Source organism: Trichechus manatus, unplaced genomic scaffold (assembly GCF_000243295.1).
Source record: "Trichechus manatus latirostris isolate Lorelei unplaced genomic scaffold, TriManLat1.0 scaffold00082, whole genome shotgun sequence".
Taxonomy (NCBI): Eukaryota; Metazoa; Chordata; class Mammalia; order Sirenia; family Trichechidae; genus Trichechus; species Trichechus manatus.
This window is the reverse complement of record NW_004444018.1, coordinates 4,141,847-4,166,317: the sequence shown is the minus strand read 5'-3', so window position 1 is coordinate 4,166,317 and position 24,471 is coordinate 4,141,847. Positions and strand designations below refer to the sequence as shown.

The 24,471-nt window shown below is 39.9% G+C and overlaps 1 protein-coding gene across 4 annotated transcripts; it reads left to right on the top strand.

The window, feature by feature from the left end:
• Window positions 1–1,332: 1,332 nt before the first annotated feature.
• On the top strand, window positions 1,333–17,224 carry QNG1 (Q-nucleotide N-glycosylase 1). 4 transcript variants are annotated; one of them, XM_023735775.1, is made up of 4 exons: window positions 1,333–2,525; window positions 3,872–4,131; window positions 9,521–9,716; window positions 16,588–17,224. In XM_023735775.1, the coding sequence occupies exons 1-4, from the start codon at window positions 2,432–2,434 to the stop codon at window positions 16,818–16,820; spliced, it is 783 nt and encodes a 260-aa protein (XP_023591543.1). In that variant the 5' UTR covers window positions 1,333–2,431; the 3' UTR covers window positions 16,821–17,224. The 4 variants fall into 4 exon arrangements, with proteins under 4 accessions (XP_023591543.1, XP_023591542.1, XP_004381360.1 ...); XM_023735774.1 differs by lacking the exon at window positions 1,333–2,525 and adding an exon at window positions 2,584–2,845; XM_004381303.2 differs by lacking the exon at window positions 1,333–2,525 and adding an exon at window positions 2,870–3,372.
• The last annotated feature ends 7,247 nt before the right edge of the window (window positions 17,225–24,471 follow it).

Here is a 24,471-nt window from a genome sequence, read left to right as displayed (position 1 = left end):
ATTTGTTCTGTAAGCCTTCACCTGAAGTACAATTAAAAAAAAAAAAAAAAAAAAGCCTATGCCCACAGGGTAGAACTTCTGGCAAAGGTTTTCAAAAGAAACACTCAGCTGACATGATCCTTTGGTCCTTTGCCCCTTTTACTTCCCACCTCCGTTCTGTGGACACAATGCTTATAGATGTGGAGCCATCTTACAACCACAAAGAGAAAAATCACATGCTAAGGGTGGTGTGTCAGAGAGCAAGAGCGAGCCTAGTTCCTTGCTGTCATTCTCAAACAGCTGCATCAGCCCGGGAGTGCCTACCTCTGGACTTATTATATGGGAAAAAAAAGTCCCTTTTGTTTGAGTCACAATAGTCCGGTTTTCTGTTGCTTGAAGCACAATCATAACCAGACATTTGATTGTCTGCCTTCTCCACCAGATCATAAGATGTAAGACATTCTGTATTTGCTCCCTACGTGAGACAGAAGTTTTCGTAGGAAGTAATAGAAAACCCAAGTCAAAACTGCTTTACTCTTTAACTCCACATAACTGGAGACCCAAATGTAGGACAGGCTTTACAGCTGATGTAATCCCATTACTACAGCTCCACTTTCTGCTCTTCTTTTGGCCTTGCCCTTCCGCATGTGCTGGCTTCATACTCATGTTGCCATGAAAATGACTGCAGCAATTCTAGACCTCACAGCCAAGCTCAGTCCAGAGGGAGTGTGAGTCACTTCTGGAAGTTCTGGAACAGTGAGAAAAAACTTTCCTGGAAGCATCTAGCCAATCCATCCTTACAACTCATTGAATTAGTGCACAAGTATGATCCTAATCCAGTCCCTGGCAAGAGGGTGATATTATTGTTAGACCAGTCTGGACCACTCCCGGAACGGAGAGTACTAAGCTACAGGGACTGTAGGTAAGAGGGAACGATCTCTAACGTTCTGTTGGGAAGAAGGAAGGCAGAAATGGGTGCTAAGTAGGTAAAGAACTCATTTTTGTATCCCCAGCACTTGTATACATACAGTACTTAAAAATAAATAAATACCTTTTCAAAATTAAGTTTATTCTTTATCTCTACTATACACTTCTTGGGAAAGGGAAGTGTGTTTTATAGTTGTTCATACTACTCCTGGAGTCCCTGGGTGGCACAAATAGTTAAGCACTTGACCAGTAACTGAAAGTTTGGCAGTTCAAACTTACCCAGAAGCACCTTGGAAGAAAGCCCTAGCAATCTGCTTCCAAAAGGTCACAGGCCTCAAAAACTCTATGGAGTGCAGTTCTACTGACACACATGGGGTTGACATGAGTCAGAACGGACTCTCCAGCAACTGGTATAGTACTCCTGGTGTCTAACTCAATGTGGCAAACATACAGGAACTTAAAGTTGTTGACTTTTCTGTCAACAAGCCTCAATGAGAGGAGGAAATGGCCTGAATTATTTCATCTGCTAGATTCTTTTGTAGACTGTTAGATTTTCTTGCTAATCAATTTCTTTGTCTCCCGAGACTCAGCTGCTGGGGTAGACAGGAAAAAACCTCAAGCGGACAGATTTACATTTATTCAACAACTGTATTAATGGACTAGTGACTTTGTCTGGAAACGTATGTCATAGTAGAGTCCTTAAAGTTCCCTTTTCTTACCAAAATGAAGAAACTGAAAGGATGAAGACATTCAGCTTCTCTAGGAACAAAGCTGTCAAGCTTAAAAGTTCCAAATCCTTCAAAAAGCCCAGGGAAGAAAGTTTACTACTGACAACAAAAGATGACTTACTGATGATTATTTTTAATACATGGTTTTCAAAGGTGTGAACATTTTATATTATCCATGGAGAATTAAATCTCTCACGGAGAAAAAAATGCATATCTCTCTATTAAAACTTGATCACCAGGCAAAGTTGGATCATCACCGAGTCTAGCACCGCTCTATTAAAGATTTAAACAAAAAAAAAGTTTGGGATGGTAAGGTGATGTTGTATTGCTTATTTCCTTCATTAATCTCTCCTCAGTTGGGCTATTGCTATGTGGGTCACTACTTGACCACCATAATGTTTGGCGCTGGTGAACTCGACTCTTTGTGCCTTTGACTTGGGACCGACAAAGGTTCCAAACTCAGCGCTGACCCTTGCTTTGACCTGGGGCTAGTCACTGAACCACTCAGCTTCACTTGCAAAATGGGAATCACAAGAACAGCTTTTGTCATGATTGCGACTAAATAAGATTCAGAATTTAAACACAATTCCAGGCATACAATGTTAATTTAACCATTCGATACACTTATTTCTTCATCCAATTCTCCAAACGTTCCAACTAACGTTCATCTAGCCTCCAAATGGGCCAGGAATTTAGCAAAGGAAGGAACCAGCCTGCGCCTGCCTTGCCCGGGGACCGCCACCCCGTGTCACAGTTTGGGGGTGACTCGGCCCCCCGCGCCGAAACCGACGATCAAAATGCTTGTCGCGGCCTCGGGTCCGGATGAGGGGCCTCATCAAGCGTCTCGGCCAGACTTCGCCTTCCGGGGAGAACAGCGAGCGCCTGGTGAAGGTAACGCTGTGCACCGGTTGGAGTCATCGCGAACGGGGTCACTGCGGCAAACCGCAGTTTTCGCGTGTCACACGCAACGTGGGGGATGGAACGAAAGCAAGAACAAAATGGCGGCGCTGCCGCGAGTCTTGGGGTGGGCCAAGTCCGAGCCGGACCTTCGGGACCGGAAACGGGCCAGTGCGAGAATAGGCAGGGCCACTTACCCGGAAATGCCTGCGGGCCTCGGCTTGGCGCGCGGCCCAGCAGTCTCCGCGGTTTCGGGCCGAGCGAGTGCTTAGGGAGTGAGCGAAGCCGGCGTCCGCCCGCGCCCTCAACTCAAGGTGCCACTCATTGGGGGGGGCGGGGCTTTTTTTAGGGCGGTGATCCCACGGTGGGTAGGGAGGGCGAGGCGCTCGCGAAGCCTGGACCTTGCGCTGCCTAAGAGGGCCTGTGACTCCACGCTTGGAGAAGAGACTTTGGCAAGTCCGCGGTGAGAAGCGTGGTTTCCCAGTCTTGCAGGGGAAAGGCAGGATGGGCGGGATTCTAACTCCCAGAGAATCTGCAAAATTCATTGCAGAAAACAGTCAGGATGTGTTCATCGACGGCGCAGGCGTGCAGAGGGTGGCGGAGCTGCTGCTCGCGAAGGCCGCTGGGCCCGAGCTGCGTGTGTCGGGGTGGAAGACCCTTCACGAGCTGAATCCCAAGGCGGCCGACGAGGCCGCGGTCAACTGGGTATTCGTGATAGACACACTTAATTTCTCCTTTTGGTCGGAGCACGACGAGCACAAGTGTCTGGTGGCTTACAGGGGAAAAACGTACAGTGGATACTGGTCTCTGTGCGCCGCAGTTAACCGAGCCCTCGACGAAGGTTGGTGCAGCATCTCCCTGTGGAAAGTTTCAGTTTCCTGGGGTCCCAAGGAGCAAGTTGGGAGGTGGAATAATCTGTTAATCAGGCAAACCTGAAGTTCTTCATCGCCAGCCCCTCGGCTTAAAATAAAAGTAGCAGAAGAAGCTGATGTTCAATCCTTAGTGGAAATGATACTAATATTTACCATTATGTATAAGCATAAAAGTCAGCTTTCTAAAGCATGCCACTTTGATGACACCTGAAGAACAAAGGGATAGATATTAAAAAAACATTTTAAGCAGCCAAAATACACCTGATGTAGTATTACAACTGTTAAGTACAGACAAGCAAATAGAAAATGAAGTTTCTTCTGATTTTTATTATTTTTCATCCACTTCTGGTGCATTCCTCTAACACTCTTATTTGGTTTCATATTAATTGTGTGTTGTAAAAGTAGAGGTCTAATGAATATACAAGTATGACATTGCGCCTATGAAAAACATTTTCTTTTTCTTTAAAGGTATACCAATAACTAGTGCCTCCTACTATGCCACAGTGACCCTGGAGCAGGTTCAGCATATATTCCGTTCTGACACAGACGTTCCCATGCCTTTGATAGAAGAGAGGCATAGGATTCTGAATGAAACTGGGAAAATTCTGCTCGAGAAGTTTGAAGGCTCTTTTCTTAATTGTGTCCGAAAAAGTGAACAAAGCGCACAGAAGTTAATGCACCTGGTAGTTGAAAGTTTTCCTTCTTACAGAGATGTGACTCAGTTTGAGGTGAGTTGCTTCTGTTGGGGATTTTAGAATTCTTATCGATCCTTAATGAGTTAACTCTTTTACTTCCAGAACTGCTTTTGAGAATAGAAACTAAAGTTTTGAAGTTCATTCCCTGTGGACAAGAAAGAGTAACTGATTTCTAATCAGTACGTCTGCTCTGTTCTTTTGTCCTTTTTTACTTTGTACTTTTAAAATGTTTCAAACCTGACCTTCAGTATGATGTTGTCACTTGGGGATAATGAGGTCCTTTTACTACTTCAAAAAATTTGGATGAAAATGAGAATGCATACTAAATTCTACTCTAATAAAATTAGTTCTAAGTTATATACTATGTGTTTTCTTTTTCATACTCAATGTACTTTAATGATATTTGCTTTATGGTACAAAACAAGATTGACTAGATGTATTTTTTAATGGTGAACATTTTTATATTCTTCCAGGGTGCACCTGGATTTTGTTTTTATAAAACTCTTTTAGAATCCTTTATCACTGTGTATTTTAATTGTGACACAATTGGAGTCAACTTCAGAGGAATCACATAATATAAATTGATTCATTGAATAAGCTAATGGATACATATACCAAATGGAAATTTTATAGCTATTCTCTGTGATTACAATTCAACAACAACTAAAATTACCAATAATATACTGTTTTAATTGTACTTCATGACTTAAAATGTATTTGCACATACAGTCTCATTTGATCCACGGAACAGCTCTGTAGGTCCTAAGGACTAGGAGCATTATGGTCCCCTTTTTGCAGACAAGGAATCAAGTCTGAGAGGTTAAATAGTCAAGAAATAAGTAGCTAGCCTTTTGAGTCTACATTTTGTCAGTCTGCCTCTGTAAAATGAGAGATGCCTGATTATGTATGTTAGTTAAGATTCTTTTAATTGCAGTGGCAGACACAGAAACTAGATTTCTAAAGTTTAAAAGAGGACTTTTTGGATGGGATCGGGAACAGGGATATAGCTGCTTCATGAACATGCAGGACCAGGGACTCAAATGCCATCAGGATTCTATTTCTCATCTTTTGCTTATGTGGTGCCACTTTTACTGCAGACACATTTCTCCATGAAGTAGAAAATGTAACAGTTCATGAATTTTGCATCTTATTGCTTCAGCCATCAAAGAAGGGGAGACACTCTTTCTCAGTTCCAGTTCCAAAAATCCTGGACAAGGACTGATTGAACAGGCAAGGATTATGACCAATTAAGTGTGGCTGCAGGGTGTGGATGGAGCAGACAGTTCCTAGAAAAGAGGCCCTAGGCCACTGTTGAATTTCATTCTGTTTCTGACTGAGCATTGTGCTAATGCAAGGGTTACTTTGAGATTTAACTTTGTCTTTGAGGCATAAGTCATTTCAGTCTTTTTTTTCAAGTTCCTTGCTACATCATTCAGGCCATCTAATATTAAACAGTGTATGAAAGAAATCTTATTTAACTGTCATTCATATATGTAATAATCCATATATTCTAGAATCTACATGGTTGTAGTAGAAGAAAGACTAAGATTAAATTTAATGTGACTTCAGGATGGAATGAATTTGGGACACCATGTAGTTTACTTTCAAGTTGTCCTGTTTTTTCTTTTTGTGTTTTTGGAGGAAAGAAGTGAAATTTTTTTTTTTTTTTGGTAGATTATAGTATTGACGTAACAAGCATTTACTGAGATTGTTTTATTTACAGCATAGTGCTTTTGATATGCTTTGCTGAAAAGTTCGATTTTTAAAAAATGCATTAGGATATAGATTAGATTTTAAAATTGGTACATCGAGCCATTTCCCATCAGTACTAATTTCTAAAATACATTCTTAGAGAAAAATCCCCAAAACGTAACAAAAATCACACTAAGAATCTTAGCAGATTCTTAAAGGAATATTATGCATTTATTTTTCCCATGCAGTAGCAAGTGAGATTATCATTGGTGTTCACCCAAAAACATTGTATTTTTGTAGCCCTTACGGCACCTAGCATAATACTGAACACATGTGGGTGCCGTCTTAATGCTTTGATCAGTCAATTCAAATTTAAAGTGTTAAATTCAAATATATCTTTTTATTCATATTTTTAAATTTTCTAATGCAAAAGTAAAACATGTTAATTACAGAATTTGTACAGAGAAGCAGTCTCCATTCTACCACCCAGAGATAACCACTGTTCACTATTTGATCTTTTCCTATGTGTGTGAATACATGGGTCCAGGGGGACAAAAATAGGATCATGCTGTATAAATTTTTAAACTTAATATCATATTATAAATGTCTTTCTAATGTTGATAAAAATTCTTTCACAGCAACATTTTTCATGGTTTCCCAATATTCCACCATATGAATGTACAGTACCATAATTATTTGTCGGCTGTTTAAGCTGTTTTTAGCTTTATGCGATTATAAGCAATACTGTACAACTGTTTAAATCTTTCTAGAAACAATAATTATTATCTTAGAATGCATTCCTAGTAGTGAAATTGCCGAGCCAGAACTTGGCTGGGATTTTCAGCCTTCTGATACATGACAATGCTGACTGCTCTCCACAAAGATGATAACCAAGACTATCAGCGGCATATGAGAGTGCCCTTTCTCTACCCCTTCACCAACCTTGGTTGCTATATTTTTTAATCTTTGACAGTTTGCACAAATATAGTTGTAATTGCTTTAAATATATACTTATTTACTCAGACTAGGTTAAGAGCTGTGGCTGCTAACCAAAAGGTTAACAGTTCGAATCCACCAGCTGCTCCTTAGAAACCCTATAGGGCAGTTCTGCTCTGTCCTATTAGGTTGCTATAAGTTGGAATCCACTTGATGGCAATAGGTTTTGTTTTTTAAACAAATTTTAATGAAGTTAGAAATTTTAAAGATTTAGATCAGTTTCCAAAGCTGGCTGTATCCCAGAATCACTTAGGAAGCTTAAAATTCAGATATGTTTCCAAGTCCCACCCTCAGATATTCTGATCAATAGATAAAGAGGAACTACATTTTATGCCCTTTAAATGACTCTGATTTAGATATGCAGTAACTGTGTGAAAGTACTAACTAATGAATCTGCTTCCTTAAGCTATCATCTTTACTCTGACATACTGATAAATGTGCATGAGAATGATCACCTTTTTTGATAGTTCAGTAGATAACATTTGTCATCTTTGACCTTTCTATTCATGATAAATTTATTGAAGAGTTTGTTGATGAAAATTAACTTATGTTCATAGAGTTCTTCACTGATAATTTTTTTGTAAAGGTATTTTGAAAATAATGTGTTCACAAAGCAATATTATGGAACATATAGGGAATTGTTATTTTGGGATTTACTGGTATTTTCAGTGCTATCAGTTAATACTTTAGAGACCAGAATTCAATTACTAAAATCATTTGCTTACTAAAACCATAACCAGCTTATTAAGAAAATGTTTTATAGATTATTTGAATTTATTTTTAAATTCCTCACTTAAATCTTATTTTGTGTGTGTGTGTTTTTTTCTTTTCATTTTAAATGGTATTATAACATAATCTTTGTGATGAACTAGACTGCTACCATGGAAACAGTGGTCATGATTTGACAATTTATATGTTTTCTTAGGTGCTAGCACTGATTTGTTACACAGGTTTTATCCCTAGTTTTTTCCATTTTGCTCTACAAATCTTCTTGAAAAATAGCAGGTAATAGTTTCTGTCTATTGTAATAAGGAGCCCTGGTGGCTCAGTGGTTAAGAAGAGCTCAGCTGCTAACCAAAAGGTCGGCACTTAGAATCCATCAGCTCCTGCTTGGAAACCCATAGGGCAGTTCTGCTCTGTTCTGTAGGGTCACTATGAATCAGAATCGGCTCAATGGCAGTGGGTGTGGTTTTTTTTTATTGTAATACACTTTCTGGTATAATTGTGTTTAATAGTTGAGTTTTATATCTTGCTTTTTATACACTAGACCTGGAACTAGAAACCTTGCTAGTGTATATAAGGCCATTTTATGTAGAGGTTGCCATATTTGGAAAAGTTTGGGAATATAGATTCATAACATCATGTAGGAATGCTTCTAAATGGTGATTTGTTCTCCCAGCACTAAATTTAATTTACAGATTTTACGACGTGTCGAGAAATGACCATATGTGTTTGCCCTGGAAAACATGATCCTGAATTTCCTAATGGTGACCTTAGTATTAATTTATTTAGTAAAAGTAGGTCTGGATTGATTTCAACAGATGTACCTTAAGGTTAAGCAATATTAGATTATTTGTCATTAGTATAGAATATAATTGGAGTTTTCTTAGGATTGTATTTTCGCAAATAACGTGCCCACGCATATAATGTGTGGTGTAGCTTGCTTACGAAAATAGGGAGGGAGCTTGTGTAGTTGGCAAAAAACATATAACGCACATGTTATTTGTATAGAAATATGGTAAATAAAGGAATTTATGTTATCATCTTATGGAACTCCTATTTGTGTGGAGCCTTTCCTTGAGGAATTTAATTTTTTAATTATGTCATTTACTTATTAAAACATTCTCTAAGATGGTCAGGATATATTTGGGGAGCAAGTAATATTGATTTTTCCCATTTAGCAGACAAGCAGTTGTATGAAGATGATGTGAGGTTTTTACCATTGGTATTAGGACTAGAAGTAAATTGTGATTGTCTTACGTTTTCCTTAGTCTATACTGATCTTCATTTGTAGTTTTACAGAAAATTCCTGAGTTAAATTATAACCTACCATCTTATAATGCTTGGTTAAATTTGTTTCTTCATGTATAAATATACTTAGGTTGTTTTTAGTATATGGACTTACATATTGACTTTAACCGTTTGCAAAAATAGTAGAGTAGATAAATTCCGGTCGTAGATCAGTTATACTCTTATCACTAACATAAATTTAAATTAATCATATTATCTGAAAAGAAACAGTTAAAAAATTAATGAATGTTGTGATTATCTTCAAAAGTAAGCTTAGGGATGATTACTTTCTTCTCTATACTCTTCTATATTTTATTCAGCTAAGGGAAATTACTGTTGTAATCATAAAAAACATATATATATATTAAATTTAAGAAACTTTGAAAAGGACTAGCCATTAGACATAATAAGCTATCAGATAATGGTGACACATAGAAATGTGTATATGAAGTAATGCCACTGAAAAAGAACACTTAAATAGTACTACGATTACATAAATTGTATTTTCTGTGCCATGAAAACAATAGGGAGTAAATTTGTAGCAATGTAGGAAATTAATGTTTAGTAGACTTTTTTTTTTCTGTAAAAGGTCTATAAATTCTTACTAGCAAAGTAAGAAAGATTATTCTGCCCTTGAAAAAATGTTCACAACATGTGCCTTTTTTTATAACATGCATAAAGCTTTCAGGTACCCACTAACAATTATATGCTTTTCATTGATCAGGGAAAAAGGATTTCTTTTTATAAACGGGCCCAGATCCTTGTGGCGGATACATGGAGTGTGTTAGAAGGACAAGGAGATGGTTGCTTTAAGGACATTTCCAGTATCACCATGTTTGCTGACTATAGATTACCTCAGGTTCTTCTTCATCTTGGGGCCCTGAGATACTCTGATGAACTACAGAAGAAGCTTCTTAAAGGTTTGCAACCTTAATTAAGTAATTTTTTGGTATACTATGAATTGTTGAATCTCCATTTAGTTTTGTTAACACAGGTTCTTCTTTGTTTTTTAAAAAAAGCACTATTTATTGCTAAAAGTATATGTTAAAAAAACTCAAGAGGAATTAAAACGGGAAACTGCTGTTTCTTTTGTTTGCCTGTGGAATACTGGTATTGTGGAAAATTGTTCTTTTTGGACATTATAATTTCAGAGCCTAATAAAAAAATGAAGCCTAAATTTGTCACATAAGGTGTGCAACACTGTTCATCGGGTTTAGTATTTGAAGAGTGTTAAGCTGAAGAGCACACTACATTGTAAAATAAAAGGTGGACTGAGAGAGAGGTTGTATGTAGTGGATTTGGAGTAGGAGGCTCCAGGGTCTGCCACTGGGTTACCTTACACAAGTCAGTCACTTCTCTAGGCTTATTTATTCATCATTATTGGATTAGATTACTGATTCTCAAGAGTGGGAGCCTTATTATAATATGTGAATATAGATACATTGGGTTGAGAAGAGTGTGAAAATTAGCTTTTTGTTTCTTAAATATTTCTTCGTATAAGAAAATATATGATTTTCCTGTTAATATAAAATGGTAATCTCTTTTAAGTTGGGCACAATATTTTCTGCTATTTTTTTTGAAAAGCAGTTTTACAGTTGAATTATTTTTTCTTGTGGAATAGATTTAAATCCCTGAAGACAGAAATAACACAGAATATAAAGGTGCCATTATTCCTATGGTTGGTTCTATCAGGTTTTTATGCCATCTCAGGCAATCCATTTGTCCCTGTGTTTCCTCATATGAAAAAGAACATACTATTTTATGTAGTAGTGCTCATGTCCTGGGTCATTAATGGTTGGATACCTTTAAAAGGAACAACATTTAGCTGTCATGGCTTTTGTATACAGCTATATTTTGTTAATCTTTTTCTGGCCCATGTACGTGCCATGTATGCTCATTCCTATCGTTAAGCATTTTCTTGCATGGTTTCCCTCATCCAGATGTTCTTTTTTCAGTTCAGATTCTACACATTGACAGAGACTTAGCTCAAATGCTACCTTTCCACATAGCTTTTCCTGACTCAGTTTTTATAGTACTTAAATGTCTCTGCTACTGTGAAAAAACCAGTGAGAAGGGATTATCTAGCATAGTTGTACAGAGCTATCTGAATTTTCTTCTCCCATCTATTTCAGTTCCAGAAGCTTTTTCCAGATGTCCAGCTATAGTTGTTACTGCATCCAGTATACCTAGTCTCTAAAAGGGTACTGTGGTATCCTTAGATAGATACATAGATAGCTGCTGTCAGGTGGACTCCAGCTCATGGTGGCCTTGTGTACAACATAATGAAAAGTTGCCTGGTCCTGTATCATCCTCAGGATCACTGGCATGTTTGAGTCCATCCTTGTAGCTATGATGCCAGTCCGTCTCACTTAGAGTTCCTTTCACTCATGTTGGCCCTGTGCTTCACCAAAGTTTGTCCTTCTGTTATCGATTGATCTCACCTAATCACATGTCCAAAGCAAGTGAGTCAGATAATGTTCTGTTGTAATCCATAAGGTTTTCATTGGCTGATTTCCAGAAGTAGATCACCAGGCCTTTCTTCCTAGTCTGTCTTAGTCTGGAAGCTTTGCTGAAACCTGTCCACCATGGGTGACCCTGCTGGCATTTGAAATACCAGTGGCATAGCTTCCAGCATCACAGCAACATGTAAGCCATGGCAGTATGACAAACACAGATGGGTGGTGGAAGCTGTCCTTAGGGTAGACAAATTCCTTTGCCCCTTAGTTTATGTAAGCAAAATCGGATTTTTTTTTTTTTTTTTTAAGAACTTTACTGGAAAACTAAGGGAGAAACAAAGTAAGATAAAAACTATAAAAGTAAAAGGATACACAAGTGTAGTGTGCTGATTTTTTTTAAAAACTTATCTTAAGTGAAGGAGCCCTGGTGGCGTAATGGTTAAAGAGCTTTGCTTCTAACCAGAAGGTCAGCGGTTTGCATTCACCTGCCGCTCCTTGGAAACCTTATGGGGCAGTTCTACTCTGTCCTGTAGAGTCACTGTGAGTTGGAATCGACTCGATGGCAGTGGGTTTGGTCTTTTTTGGATCTTATGTGAAATCTAGGTCCAGGTTGGCTTGACCAGATGAACTTCCTTAACTGGCCTCCAATGATACTTCTTCCAAACCTGTAGATGTGTTATGCTTATATCCTTTTCCCTCTCTCTCTTCTGGAAATCTCCAGGTTTCAGCCCTTGGAAGTTCTACCCAGATTTCTGTCTACTTTATTGTTAACCCATCTCTTTACCAAAGGCATATTTCTTAGCCAGTTATAAAGACTGACATGCAGTCTTGCTAAACCTAGATTTTTCACTGTGATTCTAGGGCTGACTTTTAGGCCTAATACGGTGGGATTGTTACCTTCCTTGACTCTACTCTGTGCTTATCAGTCATCTCAGATGGTTTCAGTCATTTCACATGTTTTCTGTTTCAAAGTCCATGCCCCCATTCTATACTGTATTAGTTATTGTGTTAGTTTCCTAGGGCTGCCATAGCAAATTACCACAAACTCAGTGGCTTAAAACAACAGAAATTTATTGTTTCAAAGTTCTAGGGGCTAGAAATCCAAAATTAAGGGGTCAGCAGGGCCACGCTCCCTCTGAAGATCCTTCCTTGCCTCTTCCTAGCTTCTGGTGGCTCCCAGCAATCCTTGGCGCTCCTTGGCTGGTAGCTGCATCACTCCCGTCTTTACCTCCATCTTACTTGTGTGTCTCTGTGTCTTTGTGTCCTCTCCTTATGTAAGGACACTAGTCATTGGATTTAGGGCCTACCTATCTGCAAAGACCCTTTTTCCAAATAAGGTCACATTCACAGGTACTGGGGGTTAGGACTTGAACATACCATTTTAGAAGACACAGTTCAACCCACTATAGTTATCTATTGTTGTATAACAAATTATGCTAAAACTTAATGGTTTAAAACAACAAACATCACAGCTTCTATGGGTCAGGAATCTGGGTGCTTCTATCAGTTGGGGCTGCAGTCTCATCTAATGACTTGACTTTGGGGCAGTCTGTCTTCAAGCTCACACTCATGGTTGTTAGCAGGCCTTGGTCCCTGACCACATGGTCGTCTCTACAGGTCTGCCTCCCCACAGGGTGAGAGATCCAAGATAGAGTGAGAATACAAGAGCACCCCAGACAGAAGCCACAGTCTTTTGTATCCTAATTTGGAAGTAATTTTCCATCACTTCTGCTAAATTCAATTTGTTAGAAACAAGTCACTTAACCTAGCCCACACTCAAGGGCAAGGGATTACACAAGGGGGTGAAGAACAGGAAGCAAGAGTCTTTGGGGGTAATGTTAGAGGTTGTCTGCCACAGTGTTCTTTTCTTATTTAGCTTTGAGCCCTGGGATTCATACATGATTTGGCAATTCTGGCAAGTTGATAGTCAAGTTTGAAGGACTTAATTAGCATTAGAATTGAAGAAGAATGGTTTTGTATGCTAGCACTTGGGGCAAAGTAAGGAAATGGAGGGAGCCAGTTAGTGTTTACACTGCCCTGGTGGTACAGTGGTTAAGTGGTCGGTTGCTAACCAGAAGGCTGGCTGTTTAAACCCACCAGCTGCTCTGTGGGAAAAAGATGTGGCAGTCTGCTCCCATAAAGATTAAAGTGTTGGAAACCCTATGCGGCAGCTGTACTCTGTCCTATAGGGTCGCTATGAATCGACTCAATGGCAGCAGAAGTTAGTGTCTCTCTCCTACCTGCCCCACTGATCAGTGCCTAAACACAGGGGAGAGAGAGGTGAGTGGAGGGGGCATAAGTAACATTACTTAAGATCCCAGGTGACAGAGTGGAACCCAGAGGGGCTAGGTGCGTTTTCCCTACTTCTGTGGATCACAGAGTCTCTGGGATACTTAGAAGCTATTTTGGGGGGTGTGCAGATTGGTGGCCAAGAGGCCAAATGCAGCTTACGATGTATTTCCTTTGGCCTGAACGGTGCTTTAAGCAATTTTTAATGAGTTGCCAACACTAACTAAATTAATTAACCACTAATTAAATTTAATTAGTTGCCAATTTGAATTAGTTGAAAATTAGGAGATCTTGGTAGTTGGAAAATACGGCCTTGGTGATAGAAATGACGCTGGAGATCGCATGATAGAATTTTGCAAGGCCGACAGCTTATTCATTGCAAATACCTTTTTTAACAACGTAAATGGCAACTGTACACATAGATCTCACCAGATAGAATACACAGGGATCAAATCGACTCCATCTGTGGAAAGAGACAATGGAGAAGCTCAATATCATAAGTCAGAAAAAGGCCAGGGGCCGACTGCAGAACAGACCATCAATTCCTCATATGCAAGTTCAAGCTGAAGCAGAACAAAATTAGAGCGAGTCCATGAGAGCCAAAATACAACCGTTAGTATATCCCACCTGAATTTAGAGACCATTTCAAGAATAGATTTGACACATTGAACACTAATGACTGAAGACCATACAAGTTGTGGAATGACATCAAGGAAATCGTACATGAAGAAAGCAAAAGGTCATTAAAAATACGGGAAAGAAAAGACTAAAATGAATGTCAGAAGAGACCCTGAAACTTGCTCTTAAACGTCAAGTAGCTAAAGTGAACAGAAGAAACGAAAGATGTAAAGAGCTGAACAGAAGATTTCAAAGGGCAGCTTGAGAAGACAAAGTAAATATTACAGTGACATGTGGAAAGACGTGGAGTTAGAAAACCAAAAGGGAAGAACACTCTCAGCATTTCTCAAGCTGAAAGAACTGAAGAAAAAATTCAAGCCTTGAATTGTAATATTGAAGGATTCTACAGGGAAAATATCGAATGACGCAGGAAGCATCAAAAGAAAATGGAAGGAATACAGAGAGTCACTGTACCAAAAAGAATTGGTCGACATTCAACCATTTCAGGAGGTGATATATGATCAAGAACTGATGGTACTAAAGAAGCCCAGGCTGCACTGAGGGCATCGGTGAAAAACAAGGCTCCAGGAATTGACGGAATACCAATTGAGATGTTTCAATAAACGGATACAGCACTGGAGGTACCTGCTCATCTATGCCAAGAAATTTGGAAGATAGCTACCTGGCCTGCTGACTGGAAGAGATCCATATTTGTGCCCATTCCAAAGAAAAGTGATCCAACAGAATGTGCAAATTATCAAACAATATCATTAATATCATACACAAGTAAAATTTTGCTAAAGATCATTCAAAAGTGGCTGCAGCAGTATATCAACAGGGAACTGCCAGAAATTCAAGCTGGATTCAGAAGACGACACAGGACGAGGGATATCATTGCTAAAGTCAGAAAGATGGCTCTTGGCTGAAAGCAGAGAATACCAGAAAGATGTTTACTTGTGTTTAATTGACAATGCAAAGGCATTTGACTACGTGGATTGTAACAAATTATGGATAACATTGCAAAGAATGGGAATTCCGGAACACTTAATTGTGCTCATGAGGAACCAGTACATAGACCAAGAGACAGTCATTCCAACAGAATAAGGGGATGCTGTGTTGTTTAAAGTCAGGAAAGGTGTGTGTCAGGGTTGTATCCTTTCACCATACTTACTCAGTCTGTATGCTGAGCAAATAATCCAAGAAGCTGGACTGTTTGAAGAAGAATAGCATCAGGATTGGAGGAAGACTCATTAACAGCCTGTGATATGCAGATGATACAACCTTGCTTGCTGAAAGCAAAGAGTACTTGAAGTACTTACTGATGAAGATAAAGACTACAGCCTTCAGTATAGATTACACCTCAACATAAAGAAAACAAAAGTCCTCACAAATGGACCAATAAGCAACATCATGATAAACAGGAGAAAAGATTGAAGTTGTCAAGGATTTCATTTTACTTGGGTCCACAATCAACGCCCATGGAAGCAGCAGTCAAGACATCAAATGATGCATTGCATTGAGTAAATCTGCTGCAGGAGACCTCTTGAAAGTGCTAAAAAGCAAAGATGTCACCTTGAGGACTAAGGTGTGCCTTACTCAAGCCATGGTGTTTTCAGTCACCTTATATGCATGCGAAAGCTGGATAATGATGAATAAGGAAGACTGAAGAAGAATTGACATCTTTGAATTATGGTGTTGGTGAAGAATATTGATTATGTCTTGGACTGCCAGAAGAAGGAACAAATCTGTCTTGTAAGAAGTACAGCCAGATACATCCTCCTTAGAAGCAAGGATGGCAAGACTTTGTCTCACGTACTTTGGACATGTTGTCAGGAGGGACCGGTCCCTGGAAGAAGGACATCATGCTTGGTAAAGTAGAGGGTCAGCAAAAAAGAGGAAAACCCACAATGAGATGGATTGACACAGTGACTGCAACAGTGGGTTCAGACATAACAAAGATTGTGAGGATGCCGAAGGACTGGGCAGTGTTTCCTTCTGTTGTACATGGGGTCGCTCTGAGTTGTAACCGACTCCATGGCACCTGATGACAACAACAACCAAACTTTTTTGATTCTCTTGTAAAAGTAGAGAAATACGAAAACATTGGGTCTACCTGTAGACAGGGCAGCACACACTCTCTAGCTCACCACAGTTCGCATCTGGCTGCTTCATCCATTGCATTAATGCCTGAGTTTAGAAATGGTTTAAATTACCAAAATTAAAATAATCTGAGGCTTACAGTTTAAAATTAATACTATTTAAAATAATAGACAATGTTTTGTTCTGTCGTACATGGGGTCACTATGAATTGTCACCAACTCGATGGCCCCTAACAACAACACTTTATTTTGTTCTGCACTAAAGTTTTATGTAGAGTTTATATCATTGGTGTTAATATTTCTTGTTCTGATTTTTTTTCCCTTTGTAGGAGAAATGCTCTCATATGGGGATAAGCAAGAAGTAGAAATCAGAGGGTGCTCAGTTTGGTGTGTTGAGCTGATCCGGGATTGTCTTTTGGAGCTTATTGAAAAAAAAGGTGAAAAAATTAGTGGAGAGATCAATTCCATTCTTCTGGATTATTACTTATGGGACTATGCCCGTGATCATAGGGCTGACATGAATGGAATTCCATTTCATCATACACGTTGCATATATTATTGACCTAAAGTGTAAACTGATCCAGAGAAACCTCCCTGCATTTCTCTATCATATCATCATTTGTACAGTTTTGCTTTGATGTTAGAAGATGTACAGATTACAGGAACAAGAAAATTGATTAACCAGTTCCCACTTAAATTTTTTTTCTGACATGTCACTGTGTATTCCTAACTTTATCCTTTGTTTGCTTGTTTAGTTTTGACTATTTTTACCGTTTCTGTGGACACATAATTGATAGAAATAATGAAGGAATTATAATGCTTTCACCTTTTAAATCTTATATTTCTTAAAATCATGCCTTATAAAATTGAATTAATCTACCGTGAGAATATTTTAGCCATTTAATCTTTTCTTAAAATATAGTAATTTTTTATATACCTTAATCATTTGATAGTAAAAAAAAAAAAGAGAGAGAGGGTAGGGCCTTTGATGTATGAATGCTGTTGCTCTTGTAAAATCAATTGTGACAGTTTATTTTAAACTTTTGTTTATTGGTAATGATACTGGGTTTTGTACGTGATGATTTTCAGTTTAGGATATCTATTTGCCTAGGACTTTTTCTCAGAGTAACTACATTGGAATTGAATAAAGATTTTTAAAACTTTTCTTAAAGCTGGAATGGATTATTTCATTAAGATAGAATTTACCGCATACAATTTAGAAGGGTTTACGATAAAGTAGATTATTTTCTGTAGCAGAACTCTCATTACCTACCATCCAAGCACCTTCACCTTCCAGCAGAATCTCCTTGCATTGACTTTGTGCAAATCAGAAAAAGGCATCTTTTCTGCAAGTACTTTACTCCCATCTGCTGGAAATTTGTCATAATAACCTTACAAATGACAACGATTATGCGTGTGAATGGAGCTCAGGTGGCACAGTGTTAAGAGTTCACGCTGCTAACCAAAAGGTTGGCAGTTCAATCCACCAGCTGATCCTTGGAAACCCTATGGGGCAGTTCTGCTCTGCCCTGTAGGGTTGCTATGAGTAGGAAGTGACTTGATGGCAATGGTTTGGTGTTTTTGGTATGCATGTGAATGGGGACCCCTGGAGCTGTGGAGTGCACAACTTGCACAACTATAAGTGGTGGTCCTATATCTATCCCTCCCCCATGTGACTCGAGGGAAGGTGATTCCCATCTCCAGTTTCAGAGGTAGATCTGGATTATATGAGTGGTTTGACCATTCATGGCAATCCTATTTTCCTTGCCTGTGATTGCTTTAGCAATGTGTATATAATCTAGTTCTGGCTAGTCTCAGAAGGGGAAGTCTGCTGGGAGGCATCTGGAGAAGGTTTCTTCACTTTTAAGAAAGAGGCATAATAGGAGAAGGTCCTTCTGCCTCTGAGCAATGTTCTGTCTAAATATGATACCTGAAACTATAGTAGCCATTTTGTGGAGCTAGAACCCTGATTTACCTTCCATGCCTGAGCCCGTCCTACCTATGGAATTTATACCTGAGATAGTAACTAAAGTTCCTTATTGTTCCTTCATTTTGAATTAGTTTTCTGAAACTTGTAGCAGAAAGCATCATAACTATACTGTAGTTTCCAATTTAACCCTTGAAGTCAAATTTAAATTATCTGAGTCTGTATCAGGTATGAAAAATATCCATGTACTTTTTGTGGTAAAGACCTCTTGGTATTTCCCAACATCCACCCATGCTCATTACATAGTTTAGCTGGTACCTGATGCCCAGAAATACGGACTACTTTCCCAGTCTCCTTGGCAGCTATTTGTGGTCGTGCAACTAATTTCTAATCAGTAAGATGAAAGCAAAAATGTAATATGGTAGCTGTTGGGGGCTTTTCTGTCAACCGTTTGCACTCTTCAATTTCATTGCTCTTTGAATCCTGCGAAGGTAAGAACACAATCTTGGATCATGACTCCAGGCCATTAGAATGAGGGGTTGCAAAATGGTGATATTCTATCATTCCTTCTTTTTTTTAAAGCTAGGTATTTTTCTGTTAAGAAGAACTTGCCCTCATCGACTGTTTGGTTACATTTTGTGGTATGTTTGTGCCCAAAATGCAGAATAAATGCTTGATTTTTTTCCCCCTTTATTTACCAATTTTCAGAATAATGAGTTTGTATCCTCTGAAAGTGACCAATTTTGGTGGGGGTATCCTTATGACACTAATGGATCTTTATGTTTCATGAGTTCAGTCTATCACAATTCTTTATGGTACTCCAATTGTCCCACCTTTGGTTAGAGAGAACCCCTTAAGTTACTTCAACTTTATTTCATAGATGTAATTGGAGCTCAAAGAAGTTGTCATTTAGTTAGTTAAAGGCCTCTTGGTGTGCTTCACCCTTTTGCCATCTTTTTATCTGAACGTATTTTGAACTTTTCCCCCTTTAGGCCTTTGTTTGCACTATTCTATCAAAATCCAAGGCCCAATGACTTGGACAATTATTGACTGAGGAGTGGGTACATGGCAGTTTGTTATTCTGTCTACTTTTGATTTAACATTTTTCTATAATTAAGTTTTGGTTTTTTTAAAATCCAAGGTCCGGCTTAATTACTACTTTTCTCTAAACTTTGATCTCTCCAGCTGGAAATGGTCTCCCCTCCCTGTGATGAGAGTCAACTGTTTTGTGGGGGGGGTGGGGGGGGGAAGCACTGAGTCTTTATCTTTTGAGCTTCCAAATCACAACTGAAGCTCAATAAATATTTAGGTACTGAATGACCTCATGAGTTAATTTTCTGAGTTCTCAAATTTATCCTTCCCAGAGTTTCTTATTAAAAACCTGTGATATGCAGATGACACAACCTTGCTTACTGAAAGTGAAGAGGACTTGAGGCACTTATTGATGAAGATCAAAGACCACAGCCTTCAGTGTGGATTACACCTCAGCTAAAGAAAACAAAAATCCTCACAACTGGACCAATAAGCAACATCATGATAAACGGAGAAAAGATTGAAGTCAAGGATTTCATTTTACTTGGATCCACAATCAACTCCCACAGAAGCAGCAGTCAAGAAATCAAAAGACGCATTGCATTGGGCAAATGTGCTACAAAAGACCTCGTGAAGTTGTTAAAAAGCAAAGATGTCACCTTGAGGACTAAGATATGCCTGACCCAAGCCATAGTGTTTTTAATCGCCTCAGATGCATGCAAAAGCTGAACAATGAGTAAACAAGACCAAAGAAGAATTGATGCCTTTGAATCCTGGTATTGGTGAAGAATATTGAATATACCATGAAAACGAAGAAATCTGTCTTAGAAGAAGTACAGCCAAAATGCTCCTCGGAGACAAGGATGGCGAGACTTCATCTCACGTACTTTGGACATGTTATCAGGAGGACCAGTCCCTGGAGAAGGACATCATGCTTGGTAAAGTAGACAGCAAAAAAGAGGAAGACCCTCAATGAGATGGATGGACAGTGGCTGCAACAATGGGCTCAAGCATAAAAACGATTGTGAGGATGGCACAGGGCTAGGCAGTGTTTCGTTCTGTTGTACGTAGGGTCACTATGAGTCTGAACCGACTTGATGGACCTAACAACAACAGAGTTTCTTGATTTGGTTGTTATTTATGGTATAAATCAACCAAAAGCAAAAGCTTATCAGCTTTTCACAAGCCTGCCCTATAGCCACTGACAACCAACTGCTGTGACTGCCCCAGCTCCCATGTGGAAAACTCCAGACAGGGACAAGGGTAGGCAGGGGTGGGGCATGGGGGTTTCCAGGGAAAACAACCTTCTGGCTCTTTTCCTCCAGGCCAAGGTCACTTGATAACTCAGGATAAACATCGGGCCTATTAAAGGCTTTTGTTGTTGTTGTTAGTTGCCATGGAGTCCAATACTTGAGCCTCCCCCCCCCCAAAAAAAAAAACAAACCCATTGTGGTCAAGTTGATTCCGACTCCTAGCGACCCTATAGGACAGAGTAGAACTGCCCCATAGGGTTTCCAAGGAGTGGCTGCTGGATTCCAACTGCTGGCCTTTTAGTTAGCAGCAGAGCACTTAACCACAGGGCCACCAGGGCTCCATGGAATCCATTAGGACTCATTTATAGCGACTCTGTATGACAGAGGAGTCCAGGTAGAGTGCAAAAGTTAAGCACTGGGTGGTAACAGAAAGGTCAGCAGTTTGAACCCACCAGCCACTCAGCAGGAGAAAGATGTGGTAGTTGGCTTCCATAAAGATTTACAGCCTTGGAAATCCTGTGGGGCAGTTCTACCCTGTCCTACAGGTTCGCTATGAGTCGGAAATCCACTGCAGGCCATGGGCTTGGTTTGGTTTTTGGAATTTCATTTCCGTGCTATGACAGACATGGCCACTCAGGCCCAGAGGCTTGAAGTGACTTAACCCGTCACCAGCCTGCATAAGCCAGAAGCTGGGAAAGGCTCTTCCGGAGAAAGCTCACCAGCACGCCCCCTACCCAGACCTTCCGCCCATTGTTCCCCAAGGCCCAAGCTCCCAGGGTTACCGGAGTCCCCGCCCCGTTTCTGCGCCTGCCTTCTCACCCCAGGAAGCCCGGGAGAAACTTGCGGGGAAGGGGGTGTGTCCAGCTCTGCAGTTCTCCCTGCTGCTTGGTGAAGCGACATGGCCACCGGGCAGCCAGCGGGCTTAGACTCGGCGCCTCTTCCTGCTCCCCACCTCCCCTTCCGTCCTTCCTCCTACCCCCCTTTCCCCTCCTCTCTATTCCTTTACTCCCTCTTCTTTTACCCTCCCTCCTCTTCCACTTCTCCCCCTCCTCCTAAGTACCTTCCTCCCTTCCCCCTTCTCCCTGTTGTAGAGAAGAACTTGAAGTCCGTTTCAAGTTAAAACAGGTATATTAAGGGTTTAAAACAATTGCAACTGGGGAATCACATAGCCCATTGAAAATGGAACCAGGTAGTCAGTCACTGGGCAGCTTCATTATACAAGTATTCTGATGGGGGTAAAAAGAGAAACCAAACCACAGGGAGGATAGTTACAGAAAAATCAATGAATATTATAACACTCATACTGATTGGTTACTGATTATTAATAGTATAGTTAATGATTACAGATAGTTTCACAGGATGCTTAGATCATAGTCACAAGATGCTCACATGTATTTTCTTAGTCTATTTTGCAAAAATATCTTATTGCCAACAGCACCCGGACAGCACTCTTCCTGAGTACATGTATTTTGAGGGCTGCAGACGGTCACTTAGTTAAGACCCCTTGGGGCATATGGTTTCAGATCCTGGTTTTGACCACCAAGGAAAAACATGTTTTTATCAAAAAAACAGCTGTTAGTCTAGAAATCCAGAATAAAATCAGATAGCTCAGTCGGTATATCATGCCTATCTCACTGACTGCACTCAAAGTTGTCTTTTCCTGAGACACTCCTCTTCTCTCCTCGTTCTCCTTCCCTCCTTCCTCCTCCCTTTATTCTCCACCCCCTCCTTCTTCCCCTCCCTCCTTCCATCTCTCCCCCTCTTCCTTCACACTGCCCCTTTTCTCCTTCCACCTTCCCCCCTCCTCTTCTCTTTACTCTCCTCCCCCCTCCCTTCATCTTGTTTCTCCACCCCCTTTCCTCCTCTAGGCTGTCCCTGCTTCTTGCTTTTTCCACAGATGCCCAAGGGTCTCAGGCTTGTGGGCCTTGTACCAGGATAACTTCTCTCTTGATGGATTTTGGGGAGGTCTGGGGAACATAATTAACACAGAGGCAGCTCCTGAAGTTTGGGAAGAAGATGAGAATGTAGAAATAGGATCCCAGAAATTTTTTTCAGTTGTATTGATTTATTCTGAACTCCCTCTTAAACAAAATTAATGAAAATGTGCACAGCCCAGGAGTCTTGCCCCCACACAGCCCTCTGTGACTCAGTTTCCTTTAATAGTCTTTGATTTGCAACCAGTTCAAAAACCTTTTTTAAAAAATTTCTTTAATTCTTCTTCAGCAGCCACCTAATGATTTGTTTTCCTCTACAAACTCAAGCCATTTTAGCCAAGGTAACTTAACAATACCCTTCAACCAAAGATCATCAGGAACACACCTACAGTAGGCAAATTGGATTTATTACTAATTGCAGTGTGGGTCATCTCTGTAAGAGGGTAATTTTGAGGCAGTGCTTCCAACCAGTGGTTCAAACCCTTGCTGAGAATTTGCATTTCTAACAAGTTCCCAGGCAATGCTAATGCTGCTCGTTAGGGACCAATTCTGAGAACCATAGTGGTTCTCAGAATTTATTATACATAAGAATCACTTGGGGATCTTGTTAAAATGTAGAATCTGATTCAGTTTATCTGGGGTGGAAATGCAAATTCTCAACAGGGGTTCGAACCCGAATGAACCAGTTCAAAACCCTGTTTTGAGGAGGGTCTGAGGAAGCAGGGTTAGCTCTAGATCGAATGCTGTAAAGCCAAGGCAATTCTACCAATGACTACCACAATAAATTTTAGGGCAGGGCAGACTAGAGCAAGATAAGCTGTAAATTGGTAAAGAAGTAGCAGTCACTCATTTTTGTCCAGAGAGAAGAATGCTTAGTATTTTGTGTGTGGCACAGTGACCTTGATTTTGTCTGTCTTAGTCAAAATTATGAAGTAGCCTTCTTTAGTCTCACTTTATCATGGTCTCTGAGTAACCTTGTCTGATGTTGGTATTTTGTGATATTATGTCCAACAGCATAACATGGCCAAACTGTGCGTGCCAGCCCAGCTTCTGTCAAGAGCTGCTTATTTTCCTTTCTCAAACTTTAACTTCCCCCCTCATTAGCACCAAAGTAAATGAATAGATTTTATGCAATTAATTTATTGAGCACCTTCACTATATGCTCCCTCGCCTGATGCTGAATGGGACATGGTTTAATAACCTGGTTGGGTAAGTATAGACAGTGAGCCACAATTTGTGTCAGCCTTGAGGCAACTACACATTCTTCCCTTATAATTCTGTGACCCATCTTCCTTTCAGTTTTCTTAGATTACATTTTTTTTGGTCTCGGTATTTGATTCTCAGCCTTTTGGTGGATGTCATTGTCAAAGACAAAACATGAACAAGTAAGGGAACAGGAGGAGTCCCTGGGTGGCACAAATGGTTAAGCGCTCAACTACTAGCAGAAACGTTGTCATGGTTTGAACCCACCTTGAAAACTGTCTTAGTTATCTATGGCTGCTGTAACAGGAATACTACAAATTGAAGGCTTTAACAAAGAGAAATTCATTCTCTCACAGTCTAGGAGGCTAGAAGTCTGAATTCAGGGTGCCAGCTCCAGGGGAAGGCTTTCTCTCTGTAGGCTCTGGGGGAAGGTCCTTGTTATCAATCTTCTCCAGTCGAGGAGCTTCTCAGCACAGGGACTCTAGGTCCAAAGGACGAGGGTCCTTCTGGCTCTTTTTGCTTGGTGGTAATGAGCTCCCCATGTCTCTCTGCTCATTTATATCTCAAAAAAGATTGACTCAAGACACAACCTAATTTTACAGATTGACTCCTGCCTCATTAACGTAACTGCCTCTAATCCTGCCTCATTAACATCAGAAGTAGGATTTACAACACAAAGGAAAATCACATCAGATGACAGTATGGTGGACAATCACAATACTGGGAATCATGACCGAGCCAAGTTGACACACATTTCTGGGAGACACAATTCAATCTATAACAAAAACCCTATGCAAATTTTCTGCTCTTCATATATGAATTCCCCATGAGTGGGAATCAACTAACAACAACAACATTGCATTA

Bases quoted from the DNA above. Each gene is read 5' to 3' on its own strand.
- QNG1 (XM_004381303.2), top strand. From the start codon at position 3,036: ATGGGCGGGATTCTAACTCCCAGAGAATCTGCAAAATTCATTGCAGAA. The intron at 4,132-9,520 runs GTGAGTTGCTTC...TTCATTGATCAG, and splicing joins GAGATGTGACTCAGTTTGAG to GGAAAAAGGATTTCTTTTTA. The intron at 9,717-16,587 runs GTTTGCAACCTT...TTCCCTTTGTAG, and splicing joins ACAGAAGAAGCTTCTTAAAG to GAGAAATGCTCTCATATGGG.